At 39.6% G+C, this 20,431-nt stretch overlaps 1 protein-coding gene across 1 annotated transcript in view; it reads right to left on the reverse strand.

The window, feature by feature from the left end:
• Positions 1 to 20,431, reverse strand: part of LOC121396326 (dual specificity phosphatase 29-like) — a 78,462-nt gene that overhangs the window by 16,822 nt on the left and 41,209 nt on the right. Inside the window, exon 2 of the mRNA XM_041571167.1 lies at positions 10,241 to 10,458. Coding sequence (XP_041427101.1) covers positions 10,241 to 10,458 — 218 coding nt within the window. The remainder of the gene's footprint in view (positions 1 to 10,240; positions 10,459 to 20,431) is intronic.

The raw sequence follows: 20,431 nt of genomic DNA on the forward strand, positions 1-20,431 counted from the left end.
AGCGAGCAGGCCAGTGTCCCTGATGTTTATATATGTAGGGTCTATGTGTGTTAAGTATCTTGTCTATATATTTCTTATCTGATGTCGTTTGAGCTGCTGTAAACATTTGAAATAAGAAAAAAAAACTTGTAATATAACATATTAACATTTGTACTGAGAACAGGGTGAGAAGGTAATAGGAAAGAAATATAAGAAAAGAAGAAACAATGGAGATCAACGAATATTTCTCACTGTTGCCCTGTATAATGTTTTTGTCATCATCATCATCATCATCATTTATTTATATAGCGCTGTCAAGATACGTCGTGAACGTCTTGCATATGGTAGGAAAACGGGGGTTGGAAGAGGAATAGGTAAAGTCAAGTTTTGCTATTGTCTCAGTTTATCCACTGAGTGTGTTAAATATAGTCCCAGTATTCGTAGGTTTTTCAGGTTATGTCCTTATCTTTGGTTTTCTCCCCATAGTATTCCTTGGCTTGCGTTGGGGTGTCAAAAAAGAAGGTGTTCCCATTGTCTTTGTCGACAATCTTTAGTTTTGCTGGAAAAAGTAGGGAGAAACAATATCCTGCATTGAAAAGGGTTGAGCAAATTGGTGAAAACTCTTTTCTTTTTGCTGTGACGGAAGCTGAAAAATCTTGAAAAATCAAAATGCGATTTCCGTCAATTGTAGAGTTCTCGCTTTCCTGTAGGCTGTCAGTATGTTCATTTTGTCAGAGTAATTAAGTAATTTAAATATCACTTGTCTTGGTCTGTTGGAGCTTGTGGTTGGTGGAGGTCCGATTCTGTGGAATCTCTCTATAGGGAAGGTAGATTGAGTTGCTTCCACTTTTAACAATGTTGGTAATTCACTTTTAATAAATTTTTCCAGGTCTGCACCTCTGATTGATTCTGGGACGCCTACTATTCTGAGGTTGTTTCGTCTGTTCCTATTCTCCAAGTCATCCACCTTTTCAGCTAGGATAGCTATCTCCCTCTGTTGTGTGTCTAAGGTTTTTTTGTTCAGCTTCTGTTATTTTTTGTGCTTGATTCGTAACTTGTTGGAGTATTTCTGTAATGTTTTCTTTAATGCCGGCTAACTTTTGATCCAGCAAGGGGCCAAGTATTTGCATGAGGTATTGTACTTGGATTTGTAATGGTGTAGTTTGGGAGTTGGATTCGGCATCAGAATCCATTGGGTCCGTGTCTTGTGTTGTTTTCTTGTCTTTGGGCTGTTTTATTTGTCTCTGTGTTCTTGCGTTAGATTGTCCCAGATATTTATCCATTTCTGGTATGAATTGGATGTAGGTTGGTGGTTCACTTAGTTTGCCGAATTGGTTGCTTTAGTGTGTGTGTTGAGCACACGCTTAGATAAACGTATACCTGGGTGCAAAACAGAGAGATTTATATAGTAATAGAATGCTGATGCACACCAGGATTTTTCTTTAAAATTTGCTTACTTTATTTAATCGACGTTTCGGTCCACGTCTGGGACCTTTATCAAGACACATCTTAGTACAAATGAAAACATTATATAGGGACTCACCCACCAGTGACCCATCACCAGACCACACCCATTTTTCAATTACATGTATTAACCCATGTGTGCCCTTATTTTCAGTTATCACGATATGTTCCTTTTGCGGGCATGACCTGTGAATCAAACGTACATTGTTTCAATATTTGGCAATTTATATAGTGATACATAGTAATCTATATAATACAACCCTTATAGTGTATAAATATTTAAATGTTTAAATATATAAATATATAAATGTTTCAAATTAAAACATAAAAACAATGTCTATGTCGAAAATTTTCTTAAAAACGGCATAATCAACTTTTACAGTACTGAAATTGATCTTTCATTATCTATACTTCTAAAAAAAGGTACAAAGGAACAATATTCATTTAGACCGCGGGGAGATAAAGTGTCAAGTGTTCTAATCCAATAAACTTCTTTTTGTAACAGTAAACGATCCCAGTTGCCACCCCTATTGGGTTCTGGGACTAAATCTATGCCCATAAATTTTAAGGTTGGGAGTCTATGTCTATGCTGTGGAAGGGGCTGATCTGCTTCTCCTGTTTCAAAGGCTTTTTTAATAGATGATCTATGATTTCCCATTCTTGTGCGTAGTGTGTTTTGAGTTTTGCCCACGTACGTTAAACCGCACGGCATGTTATAATATAAATTACATGGGTAGATGTACAAGTTATACGATGTCTGATATTAATTATTCTACCCGAATGGGGATGTTTAAATGTGTCACCAGGCATCATAGATCTACACGTGGTACAACCCGCACACTTATAACACCCTTTCTTTAGCTTACTTAGGGTGCCCCTTTTCTGTTCATAACAGTGAACGGGATCAGTCTGCATTAATAAATCTCTCAGATTTGTCCGCCGTTTGTAACCCCACATTGGCTTTTGTGTCAATACTTTAGCTAGCTTTTTATCACTTTGTAAAATTGGCCATTGATTATCAATAATATCCTTAACTTTTGATGATCCTGTGGTATATTGCGATGTTACAATAAAGCGATTTTGTTTATTGGGGGCAAGTTTTGTCTTTGTATCCTCTCGCTGTGACATATGTATACGTGCCTTTTTTAATGACGTGTTTAGTACATGCGGATTGTAACCTCTCTGTACAAAATGGTTGAATGTTTCCTGTATTTGTTTTTCACAAGTTTCGCTTTCTGAGTTATTTCGTATAGTTCGCAAGAACTGTGAAAAAGGCACTGCTTTTTTTGAACTAGTTGGGTGAAAACTTGTAGAATAAAGTAAGGTATTTTGATCTGTAGTTTTTCTATATAATTTGTAACCCAACCTGTTGGTCTGTCTATAAATTTCGACATCCAGAAACTGGATCTTTTGCTCATTATGTGTTAATGTGAATTTGACTGTGGAACTCAAGTTTTTAAGACTTTCTACCATATTTATCAAATCCATCTTTTCACCTCGCCAAATGATCAACACATCATCGATGTACCGCAAGTATAGATAGAGGGAGTCCTTGAAGGCGGGTATAATATTTTTTTTTTATATTGGGCCATAAAACAATTTGCATATGCGGGCGCCATTGGAGCTCCCATTGACGTACCTTCACTTTGTACATAAAAAATTTTTCAAAACGAAAATAGTTACATTTCAATGTTATTTCCAAAAGTTGACAAACAAATTCTATAGGGGGACCATCATAGTTGGCTGAATTTTGTAATGCCCACCTCACTGAATCAATCCCTTCCTGGTGGGGAATGATGGTGTACAGACTACACATATCTATACCTGCCAATATAATTGGTTCCTCTGGTAGAACCAAGTCAGTCAAAATTTGTAACAGATGCTGTGTATCTTTTAAATAAAAAGGCAATGATTGCACAGTATTTTGTAAATAGTAATCCAAATATAATCCAATTGGATGTAGCATACCCCCCCTAGAGGAGAAAATTGGTCTACCTGGGGGTTGCTGACACGCTTATGGATTTTCAGCAAACAGTATAATACAGGGCAAATGGGAAACTCTTGTGTAAGATATTGTTTTTCCCCTTTTGTGATCCAACCATTTTTAAACGCTCTCTTTAATATGATTTCAATTTCAAGTTTATATTTAGCCACTGGATCCCCTCTTAGCTTTGTATATACTGTTTCATCGTTTAACTGTTTATACACTTCATTTTGATAATCAACAGAGTCCATCACAACAATCCCTCCCCCCTTATTGGCCGGTCTATATAATGGTGTCATCGTTATTTAATGACCATATGGATTGTCTCTCTTCATTTGTTAAATTGGGCTATCTAAAGTATTGACACAAAAGCCAATGTGGAGTTACAAACGGGGGCCAAATCTGAGAGATTTATTAATGCAGACTGAGCCTGTTCACTGTTATGAACAGAAAAGGGGCACCCTAAGAAGGCTAAAGAAAGGGTTTTATAAGTGTGCGGGTTGTACCACGTGTAGATCTATGATTCCTGGTGACACATTTAAACATCCCCATTCGGGTAGAATAATTAATATCAGACATCATATAACTTGTACATCTACCTATGTAATTTATATTATAACATGCCCGTGCGGTTTAACGTACGTGGGCAAAACTCAAAACACACTACGCACAAGAATGGGAAATCATAGATCATCTATTAAAAAAGCCTTTGAAACAGGAGAAGCAGATCAGCCCCTTCCACAGCATAGACATAGACTCCCAACCTTAAAATTTATGGGCATAGATTTAGTCCCAGAACCCAATAGGGGTGGCGACTGGGATCGTTTACTGTTACAAGAAGAAGTTTATTTGATTAGAACACTTGACACTTTAGCTCCCCGCGGTCTAAATGAATATTGTTCCTTTGTATCTTTTTAAGAAGTATAGATAATGAAAGATCAATTTCAGTACTGTAAAAGTTGATTATGCCGTTTTTAAGAAAATTTTCGACATTGACATTGTTTTTATGTTTTAATTTTAAACATTTATATATTTAAACATTTAAATATTTATACACTATAAGGGTTGTATTATGTAGATTACTATGTATCACTATATAAATTGTAGCAGATTTTAAAGCTAAATATTGAAACAATGTACGTTTGATTCACAGGTCATGCCCTCAAAAGGAACATATAGTGATAACTGAAAATAAGGGCACACATGGGTTAATACATGTAATTGAAAAATGGGTGTGGTCTAGTGATGGGTCATCGGTGGGTGAATCCCTATATAATGTTTTCATTTGTACTAAGATGTGTCTTGATAAAGGTCCCAGACGTGGACCGAAACGTCGATTAAATAAAGTAAGCAAATTTTAAAGAAAAATCCTGGTGTGCATCAACATTCTATTACTATATATATATATATATATATATATATATATATATATATATATATATATATATATATATACATATACAATAATGGAGTATGCCCCAGCACTCTCTTCAGCGTATCAATGAAAACCTCGGTGCTCGCTCCCTGGGGGACGCCGTCTCATCTCCTCGTATTATAGCAAATAGAAATGAATGAAGCAGCACTCAATAGATGCAAAAAGTGTATAAAAATTCAGAACATCACAAAGCGACGTTTCGGACAAACCAAGTGCCATTTCTCAAGCCAAATGAACAACAGCATTACACAGGTGAAACATATTTAAGCCAGTGGAAAGGAAATGACCTCATAGTTTGTATAACTCTCAATTAGCATATATGCATTTATAGATACAAAAAGAGGTCGTAATCTTTGTTTAAACCTGCTGGATGTAGCGATTTAAGTTTGTTAATCCACCACACCTCCCTTTTTAACGGAGGTATCGTTTCTAATATCATAAATTTCAATTGATCTGCAGTATGTCCCTTCTCTATGAAATGTTTTGAAACAGGTAACGTAGTAGTGCCTAGATTAATGCTTGAGCGATGTTGAGAAATGCGTGACTTGGCCATCTGAGTAGTTTCACCTATATAGATGAGACCACATGGACATATTAGTACATAAATCGCAAACTTGGAAATACATGTAAAGTGTCCTCGTAAATGCACAACTTGTCCAGTATGGGGATGAATGAATTCTTTACCCTTAAGGACATATGGGCATTGTACACATCCCAAGCAGGGAAATATTCCTTTTGACCTGCCACCCTAGAATACATTTGTCTCCCTAGGTTTGACTTTCAATACAGATGAGGTGACCTGAGACCCAATGGTCTGGCCCCTACGATATGAAATCAAAGGGGGTACTCTGAATTCTTGTATCAATGGGTATGCATTCCGCAAGATATGCCAATGTTTCTGCAAAACCTTACTGACCGCCTCACTCCCTGTGTGGAATTGGGTGACAAACGGTATACGGTTAGATTTCCTCACTCTTTTCCGAGGATGTCTCACCTTATACTGCGCTTGTTGTATTATTTTCTCCGGATACCCCCTCGCTCTAAATTTGTGACACATAATTTGTTCCTGTTTATCTTTTTCATTGTCCTCACTTATCAATCTATGCACTCTCGAAAGTTGACTGATGGGTATAGATTTTTTAGTATGGGATGGGTGTTGGCTGGTATAATGTAAAATTTGGTTCCTATCCGTCGGTTTAGTGTATAATGAAGTACATATTTGGCTGTCAGAACCTTTATATACAAGGACATCCAAAAAATAAATTTTTTGGAGTGGAGATCAAAAGAGAGTGTAAAGGTAATAGAGGGTTGTATCCTATCAATCCTAGCGTGGAACCGCCGAAGGGAGTCAACGTCACCCCATCATACTATAAAAATATCATCGATGTATCTCCACCAAGCCAAACAATGGCTGGTGAAATCCACATCGAGATATACAGTATATAGAGTTGTTCAAGCCTAGCCATAAAGGCATTGGCATACGACGGGGCGACGTTGGATCCCATCGCGGTTCCACGCAGTTGAAGATAGTAACGTTCCCGAAAAGTGAAATAATTACAACATAGTATAATCTCCAAAGCCTGTAGGAAGAAAAACAGCTGTTGTATAGAATACTGTGCTGATTCCTTAAGAATACATTCACAGGCTTGTAAACCATCCTTATGTGGGATAGATGTGTATAGACTGGCCACATCTAGTGTGGCCAGAATCACATCACTATCTCCCACATATCCAAGAGATTGTAGCTTTTGGAGAAAATGTCCTGTATCTTTTACGTACGACGGAACCTCCTGTATCAATGGACTCAATATCTTGTCCAACATCGTTGCGAGTGGACAAAAGACCGAGCCTATTCCAGCCACTATTGGCCTCCCTGGGGGATGTACTGGATCCTTGTGGATCTTGGGTAAGACATAGATAGTTGGTGTGATCGGACTTGGAACCACCAAAAATTTCCTAAGTTTATCTGTAATGACCCCATTATCCACCATACCATCAAATAGTGTTTTAATCTTTCTAATGATTCCCAATAGGGGATCACTAGATAGAAGTTTATACACATTCTCATCAGCCAATTGTCTCTCAATTTCAGAGATATAGTATGCAGTATCCATTATTACTATCGCACCCCCTTTATCGGAGGGTTTGATAGTAATATCGGTTCTCTGGGATAGATCCCTCAATGCATCACGTTGTATTTTGGAAAGATTATGTGTCACCCCTAGGGGACTCGCCCCAACCTGACACACATTTTTCACTTCTGACTGGATGTTTTTTAATGTATGTTTCCACAGCAGCATATGTAGTAGGTGGAACATACATACTTTTGCTATGTAAACCAAAAGTGTCCATATCCAAAGTGTGTCTGTCCTCATTTATGACCAATGGTTCTAAGGGTTTATGGTGAAAATGAACCTTCAATCTCAGCGAGCGAAAAAAACTATACAAGTCAATGTCCAATTGAAACATATCTGTGGATTTATCCGGACAGAAATTCAAACCCAACGTTAACACCGATTCCTCAACATGAGTAAGCTGTTTCGAAGAAATATTATATATCACTTGCTTATGGTCCTCTTGCTGCATCCCCGCTGTGGGCGTCTGGACGTGCCTTCTATGTCTGACACCTCCCCGCCGCCATGGTCTCCTTGTCCTCTCTTGGGGGACTTTGCTAAAAAATCAGACCTACAGTATATGCCTTATCCTGTTTGGTAGACTGGGCACCTTCCCCTCTAGTTACGGATGTGTAGCGTTTACTTTCAGATCGATATTGGGAATATTTATCTTCAGCATCAGACATCCAGGCATATACAAAACCTTTCTGGTAGTCAAGTGCATCTCTGTCAAATTTAGAGCGTTTCTGTCGCTCTCCTTCTTTGCGATATCTCTCCAATTTGGCGGTTAATTGCGTATGCACTTGTGTCAGTTCATCAACAGAGCTACATTGTTGCAGTTCAGCCTCAACAGTAATGATTTCTTGTTGAACAAGCTCTAGTTCTTTATTGATGAATTGAAGTGTTAACAGCATAATATCATTGGAACATCTATCAATTATCTGTTTAAACTGATTACAGAAATCTGAATTGCTGGCAAAAAGGGTGGGACGTAGACTTACTCTCAATCCACGCGGTTATCCATGCCTTCTTATGGTATTCTGCCAAAGTCAGGCCGTGTAATTCCAGATCAACCGTCCTCTTGCGGAGCGTTTCTAGTTGCCGCCGAGTGTTTGTCACTGTCGGTATTTGCAAAAACTCAACGGGACCGGCAAAGTGGGAGAGAATCTGTGTCACTTCCGCATCCGTGTAAACTGAAGTCCCGTGATGCGTTCCAGCTCCCTGTTGTGTTCACCTGTGTAATGCTGTTGTTCATTTGGCTTGAGAAAGGGCACTTGGTTTGTCCGAAACGTCGCTTTGTGATGTTCTGAATTTTAATACACTTTTTGCATCTATCGAGTGCTGCTTCATTCATTACTATTTGCTATAATACGAGGAGATGAGACGGCGTCCCCCAGGGAGCGAGCAACAAGGTTTTCATTGATACGCTGAAGAGAGTGCTGGGGCATACTCCATTATTGTATATATTACCGCAGCCTACGTGCACCTCACTTTGATCCACGATGGATAGTCGTGTTGGAACTCACCGATCTTTCTCCCCTGCGGCTCAGTCCAGGTCCGCAGGTTATATATGACTCTAAGTGAGTCGGCCTCAGTGTTTGCACGTTCCATTCTGCGGTAATTTGGAGTGCCATGTGGTTCCAATATACTTATATTACCCGTCGCTGTGTGCGTCTAGATTAGCCTTTGTCCACCTGGGGTCTTTTAGTCAGACGGGTAATATTGCTCTGCGGCCTTACTATATTTGTAGCGGAAGGCCGAGATGCGGCGCTGATGGTTGCGCAGTGTCCCTTTTCCCAGTAGCGGGTGTATCACCTTACCACTCTGTTGGCCTGCTGAATCCTGCCTTGGGTAAGTTGGCGTGGTGTTAATGGCGTTCAAGTCTGGGTGGGTCACGCATCTGGCTCTGGGGTAGCAAAGTGGGGGGTGAGCCGACCGTTGGTGCTGTGGTCTTTGCCCTCCAGGTATCCTCTGTCTTTTGTGAGTGTTTCCACTCAGTTTTCAATACTTTATGTGGCTCTAATGGCACTTTCTCGGAGCTGTAGACAAGGAGCTCGTTAAAATGTGGCCATCTTATGGGACCGCCCCCCGGAACTCCCTACTGTCTTTTTTGATTCCAAATTAATTATGTAACTATGTAATTATGAGCTATTTAAATTCCCTAACATTCACTGGAGTAATAAGGTAGCCAATTAAAAAAACAGAAACAGGTTTGTGAATATGCCTGACAACAAATATGCTCTTTGGGATCTTTCATCACCAATACTTTTTATCTCTAGCACTTGTGTCTTGATCATTTAGGCACCAGTGATTATAACATGGCCTTCTTTGAGATTATGTTGCAAGAACAACTGTGTATGGTAGTAACTAAGACACCAAGTTTGTTCAAATGTAGCATGGTTTTATCGTAATAGTAATCAGCCATAAATGAAAATGTAGAATCTGAACACATTATTTATATTTATAGCTTGCCACTACAGATGAGAAGTAAACAGTGGATAACCAGTCTGGTGTCCCATTTACTGATCTGTCAATACAGTGTACACAGTTTGTGAATCCTAGAATTGCAGTACCATATACCATCTCATGAACTCCTATGGGGGTGTGTGTGTTCTGTATACTGGCCAGGATCTCAAGATCCCGTATTATTGTTTTTTTATTAAACCAAAGGGGTATCTAGGACAATTGGAGGGGATATGAGCAGTGCACTTCTGTTGTTTTTAAGAGCAGCAAGTTGTCTTCTTTTCTGTGATTATTATCTATTTAATTTAAAATTCTTAGGATGAGGTACTATATATTTAATAAATGTAATACTTTATATGTATATATACTATAACATGCAATAACTTAGTCTTTCATAAATGAGAATGGGGCTGTCAACCCAAAAAATGAAATGTTGGCTAATTCTATGCAAATTTGCAATATATATTCATTACAATTTTTATGTTTTTTAAATTATTTGTATATGTAATTTAAATTTTTTTTTTTTTTTTTTTTAAAAAAAAAGCAGTGTTTGATTGTCCCTTGCCATCCTCTGCACTGGTGGCTCAGACTTTAGAAAGAATGTAATTTAAGACAGCTGATTAACATACTTTGCCGTGGAACTCACATTTTTGCAGCATTGCTTAAAAAGTATCAATCAGGAGTTAAGAAAAAGCACTGCAATTATAAATAAATGCATATTAGAAAGTATCTTAGAATGTTTTTTGGGTTGACTTGCCCTTTACTATTCCTTCATTAGAGATACAGTAATCCAATACTCACCATTTGAAGTATTCAGAGCTTTGTGAATAAACTCTGCTGCAGGGTGAAAAAATACCCCTATATTAAATTGTGGACAGTCTTCAGCTGTGATTCCATAATACTGTAACTCTGGATCATAAACAATGCCATCTCCTGTACACTCCCAAGAGGCATGGGCAGCATTAAGGATGTGTGTTATACCCATCTTCTTTAGCTTACCTTTATCACTGGCAATTACACTGGCAAAAGACAAAAACAAGCAGGTTCTTGACTATTGCATAATATATATAGCAAATAATTAAACTGTGAAATTTCAAATCAGCTATGGTTGTATAGCAGCAAAGTGTTGCCTGCTTGCAGCTATAACTAGTGTTTATAGTGTTTTATGCAACCAGTCAGTTTAGTTTTACGAAAGAAAATAATTCATGCACTTGATAAGGTTGTATTATAAAAGGTTCAACATTTTGATGCATAAAAAACAATCTGAACCATTTTACCGTCTGTACAATTTCACTTTGATTTTGATGCAACTTAAAGGAACAGTAACAAAATGAAAGTATTCTATATGCCATTCAAGATGAACAGGGCAAAACAGCAATAACTGTATTTACAGTACACAAAAAAGGAAAGAGGTGGAGAATACAATGGGTTTAGTTCTTACACAGGGAGACAAAAGGTGAACCTATGTCATGTCCTACAGAAATATAGAATGGAAAACCTTTCTCATTCAAAATAGCACATTTATTGCAAAGAAAAAGCTTATGTGTAGGTGTGAGAGTAACAGATACAAACTTTAAATCTAAAAAAATAAAATAACTTTTGATGTTACTGGTCCTTTAATAACTGTAATTTAACCATGCTACTGTCATAGATTATACGATTTACAATATGGTCAGCAAGGGCCAGACGACCACTGACAGTACATTTTACAATCTGAAGTTATTCTGAGTCGTGAAGCAGCAAAGGAAGCTGTGGCAGCTTTAAGAGAGTATCCAGACAATTTCAGAGAGGGAAATACTCCCAAAGACAGGCACATTAATAGAAAAAAACACCTTGTGACATGATAGAACTACTATAGGGATAAGTCATTTCATGTTACCTTTCCTTCACCTTTAAAAGTTATATAACTTTTAAAGGTGAAGGAAAGGTAACATGAAATGACTTATCCCTATAGTAGTTCTATCATGTCACAAGGTGTTTTTTTCTATTAATGTGCCTGTCTTTGGGAGTATTTCCCTCTCTGAAATTGTCTGGATACTCTCTTAAAGCTGCCACAGCTTCCTTTGATTTAAACCAAATGCCTTACTTAACAACAAACAATTCAACCATTTGCTCCTCACAATGTGTACTACTCTTGTTCCTCTGCTGCCTGCAAGTTTCTTTTAGAGTGACTGTGGAGAAGGATTAGAGCGTCTTCATGATTTTTTCAATTCCAATTGGCTGAAATGCGTATCTACGAGGTCACTGATGATATGCATTCAAATGTGAAAAGAAGGACATCATTGGTGAAGAAAAAAAAGTTTGCCCAGGGCAGGAGGGAAGTAGCATACTAGGGTTTCAGTGATGTCAACCTTTGGGAAAAACTAGAGGTTTTAAGGGAAAAAAATAAAATGCACGTTGCTCACTGCATTATGGTAAGTGGATACTTTTCAATTAGATGAGGTGTTACATGAGTTGGATACTATTGTATCAATGTATCCAATGTATCACCCCCAGTTAACCAGTTCAGGTGCTGTAAGTTGTTAGTATAATAAAACTTAGCTTTTATTGGCTTTAAACTAAAAGACATGCAGCTCACCACACAAGACCCACTACTGATATAACAATCCAGTAGTGTTGAACTATGTCCATAAAATTAAATTTAATTAAAAACACATAGGATGGAACAGTGAGAATAGATCAAACGAGCATCAGTTAAACTTTACTATAGCTCACAAATCAATTCAGTATACATAGGGTGTGTGGAACACATACTTTCTTGTTAAATTAATTCTCAAGCAGTGCTTGTACACCTATTTCACAAATTGACTATAACCAAAATCAGCCAAGCATTGGTGCTTCAATTCAGAGCCACAACCACCCTTCCCTCCCTTCCAATTGTCCCCAGAGCATTCTGCCTGTCTACGTAGGGAGTAAGTGGGAGCTGATCCCCCATCGTCCACCTATGCCGCCCGATGCATTTCACCGATTGCTCGGCTTTTTCAGGGCTTCTTCTTATGCCCCTGGTCCACCAGCTAATGGTCCAAATGACCATTAGCTGGTGGAGGTCTCACATGCCCGGTCAATCAGCAATGAAGGCATCCATTAGTGTTAAAATCAATTAACTTTATTTAACATTCTTAACAGTAAATCAGTGGGGCAGGCATTTGGCTGGCTCAATGAGTTTCATGGTCAAACTTGCCACTTCCTCAGAAGCCAGAACAGAGTGGTTTTCAACTAGGAGGTCCTGGTCGATATCAGGGTAAGCATCCAACCATAAATCCAGAGTCACAAACAAATCAGATTGAGTGTTCAATAATCCATATGTGTATATTTATATGAACATAATTGGAAGACGCAAAGTGTCAACATATCACTTTTATTGTATTTAATACTTTATATTGACAGATTTACATGTGAGTCCCTACCATTTCGTAGCTGATTCCTAAAAATATATTGTGCTCACAGAATCACTATCATACAGTAACATGCCAAAATATAACCTCAACATAATATTCGTTATAATAATAATAATAATAATACTTACATAGTTACATAATTAAATTGGGTTGAAAAAATATAAAGTCCATCAAGTTCAACCCCTCCAAATGAAACCCAGCATCCATACACACCCCCGCCTCCATACTTTCACATAAATTATATATACCCATATCTATACTAACTATAGAGTTTAGTATCACAATAGCCTTTGATATTATGTCTGTCCAAGAAATTATCCAAGCCACTTTTAAAGACATTAACAGAAACAGCCATCACAACATCACTCAGCAGTGCATTCCACAACCTCACTGTGAAGAACCACCTACGTTACTTCAAATGAAAGTTATTTTCTTCTAGTCTGAAGGGGTGGCCTCTGGTGCAGTGATCCTTTTTATGAGTAAAAAGGTCCTCTGCTGGCACTTGGAGGAGGCGTGGCCTGGTAGAGGACTGGTAGCACTCAGTTTTGGGTACTCCCGGGGCTCCTACCTTAACTACACCCTATAAGCCCCATTAAGACCTACTACTACTTGTGGAGGCGAACCGCAGAGACGAGCAAACCACCCGAGTCATTTCAGGAGAAGAAAAACCTCTTGTTGAGAGCCGGCGCGCAGTTCCGGTTGAGGCCTAGCGGCGTGTGTGAAGCCGCGGCCTCGAGAAGTTGAGGACCCGGCTGAGGCGTGACCGGAAGCGCGGTCCTACAAAGAACACCTGGGGGACACTGCGGAAGCCAGTGAAGGCACAACAGTAAGCAACAACAGTGGGGGTGAATGAAATTGGAGCCCTGGGGGCCCCCTCTGCAGCCTATAACAAATAATAAGGCCCACAATAAAGCTTCTGCCTGCAGCAGGAATCTGCTAACACTTGCACAAGTAACTCCCACTGAGCCCTGCCAGTGCTATCCTGACACACAAAGTGTTTTATAACAATTGGGATTCAGTACTAAACCCTGCTCTGGTAAACAACCTGCTACCCACCCTATCTGCCCAAAAGTCTACAAACTAAAGGCATTTTTGCAAAATGTAAGGGAAAGAACAGCAGAGGTTGAACACAGGGTCTCATCCCTTGAAGACCAAGTATCTCCCCTACAAAATTCCATAAGAGGACTGCAACAACAACTCCAAACTGCACTGGACAAATCTGATGATCTCGAGAACAGGACTAGGCGCAACAATGTCCGGATCGTCGGATTGCCAGAAAAAGCAGAGGCACAACCCCCTGAACAATTCACCGAAAACTGGCTGAAAGACTTGTTCGGAGCTAATATTTTCTCAGAGGTGTTTATAGTAGAAAGAGCCCATCGGGTCCCCACTAGAGCCCCACCACCAGGAGCTCCACCCCAGCCTTTCCTGATAAAAGTCCTTAACTATAGAGACAGAGATGCTATCCTTAAAGCGATACTGTCATGGGAAAAAATTTTTTTTCAAAATGAACCAGTTAATAGTGCTGCTCCAGCAGAATTCTGCACTGAAATCCATTTCTCAAAAGAGCAAACGGATTTTTTTATATTTAATTTTGAAATTTGACATGGGGCTAGACATTTTGTCAATTTCCCAGCTGCCCCTGGACACTGCAAAGGCAACACCTTATACTGACAGATCCGCTGAACGTGACAAACTAGTTTCGCCGGTTAGGGATAAAAGCCTAACCGGCGAAACGTGCGTCAGGCACCGTAGCTTTGCCGCTAGCTTAGCGGTTACAAAACTGGGAACCATAGGAACTTAATTTTAAGCTCGCAGTGGGTCAGAGGTCCAGAGGGGGAGGAACAAGAGATACTATTTCCTGGTGGGGAATCGATCACTAGTTTGTCACGTTCAGCGGATCTGTCAGTATAAGGTGTTGCCTTTGCAGTGTCTAGGGAATAGGCCAATACGCTTTAGGTGCCTCTGAGAGGACACAGTGTTAGTTAAATTCTGCGCACACCATACTGTACAGTGGCTGTCTAGTCCCCCCTCCGAACAAAAGGTTTAGGGGATATTACGCTTGAGGACTCAAGGGCATTCCCCCACAACCCCCAATCCACGCTCACCTCATAACCAGTCTCTCCGGAGATCACTGCTTCAGTGCTTACTTATCCTTAATGTACTCCCTGACTACTATTCAGCCAGTATAGGGAAACGGGTGATGTAAGATCGATATGAGAACAGTCTAAGGAAACAATTACACTGTTACTCCTGTTTATACAAATTCCAGATCGGATTTCCACCCTTTACTTTTAATTGTTTTTAGTGGTTGTAATTATTAATTCCCTTTCAATCAATGAATTTTAGTACATGAAATAAAAGTTACTTTTTATGATGTCTCTTTAATTAGTCCAAGCCGCAGGCTCAAGTACATTCCCATGTTCACAACTTAGCACTATGCACTTTAAAGATTTGAGTCACCATGAAATGTTAAGAATTGCACTTTAATCAATTTTGCTTTAATAATCACAGAAGAAATGATTGGATTGATCACAATAAGAACACAACAATTTATTTAAGTTCCATAGTTGATCGCTTGAAGCAGGAAGACACATTGTTTAACACAGGTCAATTTAAGATTGTGCGACGCTATATACTCCGCTTTCTGTCTCTCCTTTTGAGCATTGAACCAGGTTCTATATAGGAGTGGTCAGCACATCTATGTCGAGTTGCTCCTAACTCTCGGTCAAGGGGTAACCCTATGGAAAAACAATTGGTTAGAAGGTGCGGCTACCATCTATATTGTTGTAATCTTTATCCTGGCAGATCATCAACCTACACTCTAACCAGGCCGGGAGGGATCAAGGTTACACAAGTTCCGGGTTTGAAAGGGCACACGCCCCACCACTGACCGCTTCCAAGGTCTACAGTTATGGGTACTAGACCCACCCAAGTTTGGGGGGTGGGTAGGGTGGGATTTGGGGAAATGTTAAATTGTTGTTTAACTTCAATCTTAACTACTATTTTATTTTGTCAACAAATGTCTCTGGTCGGACCTTTACAGCAATCAATGGTGCCCATACTGCTCACTCAAGTATACCCCTTTAAATATGTCAAGCTATAACATAATTTCATGGAATATCAGGGGTCTTAATTGTAAATTTAAGCGCAGCCTGATGCACAACTATCTCAAAAAGCACAAACCCACCATTCTCCTTCTGCAAGAAACACATCTTACTGGACAAAAAATTCTTTCACTTAAAAAACCTTGGGTGGGATGGTCCTATCATGCTACATTCTCCACACATGCTAATGGTGTATCTATTCTAATCAAGAGAAACATTAACTTCTCGCTAACCCAAGTCATTACAGACCATTACGGTTGTTACATTATTCTCCAAGGCTTAGTGTGCAATAAACCTATCACTATAATTAATATATATATGCCCCCACCATACAATGGGACCCTGTTAGACCAGATCAATACCAAGATAGCAACCTTGCCACCTTCCCCCCTATGTATCATGGGCGATTTTAACTCCACAATGCACCCCCTGGCAGATCATCTTCATTCTCAGGAACCTGGCCCAACTAAACTAGCACAATGGGCAGAAGCCTTTAAAGGAAAACTATACCCCCCAAACAATGTAGGTCTCTATAAAAAGATATTGCATAAAACAGCTCATATGTAAAATCCTGATTCATGTAAATAAACCATTTTCTTAATAATATACTTTTCTAGTAGTATGTGCCATTGGGTAATCATAAATAGAAAATTGCCATTTTAAAAAGTAAGGGCCGCCCCTGGGATCGTAGGATTCACTGTACTCACAAACATACCAACAAACCATACATGTTAGGTCACATAAGCCAATTAACAGACAGAGTTGTGTCTTTTGCTTCCATACTTCTTCCTGTTACAGTTAGAGTTGAAGTATTTCTGGTCAGGTGATCTCTGAGGCAGCACACAGACCATCACGAAATGGTGGCTGAAGGCAAGAGATGTAAAAGGGCAATATTTACTTAAATATATATTCCAGTTTGGTAAGATTCTTTAATATGCCACTTAATATGATATGAACTATCTGTTGCTTAAGTGTTCATTTTGAACACTTAAGCAACAGATAGTAGCAACTTAGTAGATACCTGGAGGTGGAAGCACCCAGGGGTAAAAGAATACTCTTGCCATTCAACCACTCACCACACCTTCCCAAGAATAGATCTAGCATTTGTAACTACTGACATTCTCTCCCTCGTTGAGAGGACACAGTTCCTTCCACGTATTCTCTCTGACCACTCTCCACTCCTGCTCTTCCTCCGCTGGGCCACTCCAACGGAATCCAGACTTTGGAGACTAAGTCCCCTATGGCTAAATAATGATACAGTGCAAGAGGCCAACTCTGAAGGATATTCAGACTATTGGGTACAAAATGCAGACACTGCCCCCAGGCAATTCTATGGGACGCAAGTAAGGCGGTAATGAGGGGAGTATTGATGAGAGCCATATCACAAGCACGCCGACATACACAAGACATAATAGAGCACGCGGAAAAATAAGTAGAACAAGCAGAAAAGGAACACACTGCAAATCCAACACCACAGAATTATGCACTATTAAAAACAAAACGTAACACCCTTGAACGCCAAACTACCCTCTTAACAAAGAAAGCACTACTATACCAAGCCCAAAGAATGTTCGAACATGGAGACAAAAATGGGAGATTGTTGGTATACTTTGCGAAGACCCAAAGCCCTACAACAGCTGTATCAAATATAAGAAGGGCAGACAGGACTTTGGTTACAGACCCTAAACACATAGTGGAAGAATTCACAACCTATTACCAGAACTTATATCATTCTACTATACCACACACAAACACTGTGCATACTCGATTCTTAGACAACCTAACAATTCCCAAAAGATAGTCCAAGATAGAAATTCCCTAAATCAACCAATATCCTTAGAGGAAGTCAAATCAGCTATAGCATCTCTTCCTGCCAACAAAACACCAGGTATAGATGGTCTTCCATCCAATTGGTATAAGACCCTAGAAGAGCAACTAGCCCCTCACCTATTAAATACGCTACAAAAATCATTTGAGTTAGGGGCCCTTTCCCCCTCATTTGGAGAAGCCCTTATTGTAGTGATTCCGAAACCAGGAAAGGACCCCGGCCTGTGTAGCTCTTACCGCCCAATCTCCCTCATAAATACGGACGCAAAAATCCTTGCAAAAATACTGGCTACAAGACTACAAAGATATATAATAGATCTCATCCACGCAGATCAATCAGGTTTCATGCCGGGTAGATCCACGAACATTAACATTAGGAGACTCTACACCAATTTATCTATCCAACATGAAAAAATGGGAAATAGAGCAGTGGCCTCGCTAGATGCAGCGAATGCATTCGACTCCATAGAATGGCCCTATATCTGGGAAACCCTCCACAGGTTTGATCTGGGCAGTCATTTTATTAAATGGCTTCAGATGCTGTATCACCAGCCAATGGCAAGAATCAGAGTAAACGGTCTAATATCAGATCCTTTTCACCTAGGCAAAGGCACCCGCCAAGGCTGTCCCCTCTCCCCTTTTCTCTTCACGTTAGCAATAGAACCCCTAGCCATTGCAATCCGAGCATCAGACCAAATAATCGGCAGAGGTCCTATCACGGAAAAAATATCCCTATACGCCGATGATATGCTCATCTACCTAGCGGACACCCAAAATTCTCTAGCCACACTCCTTGATGTAGTAGAGCAGTTTGGATCCATATCTGGTCTCAAAATAAATTGGGACAAATCCCTATTATTCCCTCAAGATCATCAAGCCCCCCAAAACCTCCCATCCTATGCCCAGCTAAAATGGGTAAATGAGTTTAAATATCTTGGCATAAATGTACATCTAGACCTTACACAACACCTACAAAAAAACCTAGACCCTATAATCACAAAACTAGCTAACGACCTACAAGCCTGGACAAACCTCCCACTAAGCTTTTGGGGGAGAATTAATCTTATTAAGATGATCTACCTCCCCAAATTCCTATATCACCTACATAACACCCCAATTCATGTTCCTCAGTCTCTCTTCAAAAGGATTAACAGCCTGGTTCTCCCGTTTATCTGGAACCAAAAAGTCCCTAGAATTGCCTGGGTAAAATTGACGGCAGAAAAAGAAGATGGAGGCTTAGCCATGCCTTATTTTCAGCTATACTACTTAGCAGCTCAACTATACTACATACATTGGTGGTACCACCCTGACCCATAAAACCCTACACTGGTGGGATCACTAGAAGGCTTTAAAAACCTACCCCACTGAAAACTTACTCTCCCACCTACCATTACCACACCACATAAAGCCTGGACTCAAGCCCTGAAAATCCTCCAAAAGGACCCTGTTAGTCTTACTATGGGGCAACTCCCACCTCAATCACTTCCGTGACCTAGAAGATTTTCTTTATTGGCCGAAACAGGGAATTAAATACCTAGGAGATCTGTTACAGAATGACACCTTCCTTACCTATGAAGCACTCCAGACCAAATGCTCTACACCGAATGTACCACTGTTCAGATATTTTCAGATCCGACATACGTTTAAAGTGCAATTCGGTAACCTTTTCCCCATCCTAACTAATTTGGCGGTGGAAGAAACTCTATTAGAGGAACTACCCAATAAACTGGTGTCTAAGTTATATCGTAATTTACTTACTTCTGTTCCTCCCCCATTTAATCTAGCACTGGCGAAATGGCAAACACATATCCCTGTGCTCACCCAAGACGACTGGGATGAGGCCACTGACAATATGTACACTAGCTTAATAGCAATACGAGATAGATTAATTCAATATAAGGTCTTTCATCAACTCTACATAACCCCCCAAAAGTTAAAGAAGATGGGTAAAACAGAAAATTATGCCTGCCCCAGGTGTGGAGCCTATACGGCTAATTTCTTACATATGATCTGGGAATGCCCAGCTATAGCTGAATTCTGGTCGCAAGTAATGGCAACTCTAGCAAACACACTAGACTATACACAAGTACTTTCCCCCATGGTATGTCTATTGGGAGTAGTGGACGAATTGGTACCTAGGGTATAGGCAAGATTACGATTACGAGTATTGCTCTTTTACGCTAAAAAATGTGTAATAATGCATTGGATGGGGTCTAACACACCCACAAGGGACTCCTGGATTAATCTAATCAACCAGACGATACCTAAAATTAAACTTCCCTATGAAGCCAGAGGTAGCGCAACCAAATTTGATAAAATATGGAGTCCCTGGTGGGAGTCAGGTCCTGGGGCAGAACCAAGGGATATTGAAAGTAGGGTGTGATGGATTGTATGTAAAAATGTAGTTTACTAAACTTATAACCTTATACTCCCTGTTGTTTCCACTGAGTGAACAAAACCAGAGACAAATGTAAGTTTAAGTACAAATGTTTATTACTTGTATTATTACAAATTATAAGAAATAAAGTTTACCTTTAAAAAAATTTGCTGTTTGTCTATAATGTCCTCTAATGTACTTGTAAAGTGTAATCATGTCCCCTCGCAAGTGCCCTTTTTCCCCAGAGAAAACAACCCCAACCTTGACAGTTTACCCTCATAGA

This window comes from Xenopus laevis, chromosome 7S (genome assembly GCF_017654675.1).
Source record: "Xenopus laevis strain J_2021 chromosome 7S, Xenopus_laevis_v10.1, whole genome shotgun sequence".
Taxonomy (NCBI): Eukaryota; Metazoa; Chordata; class Amphibia; order Anura; family Pipidae; genus Xenopus; species Xenopus laevis.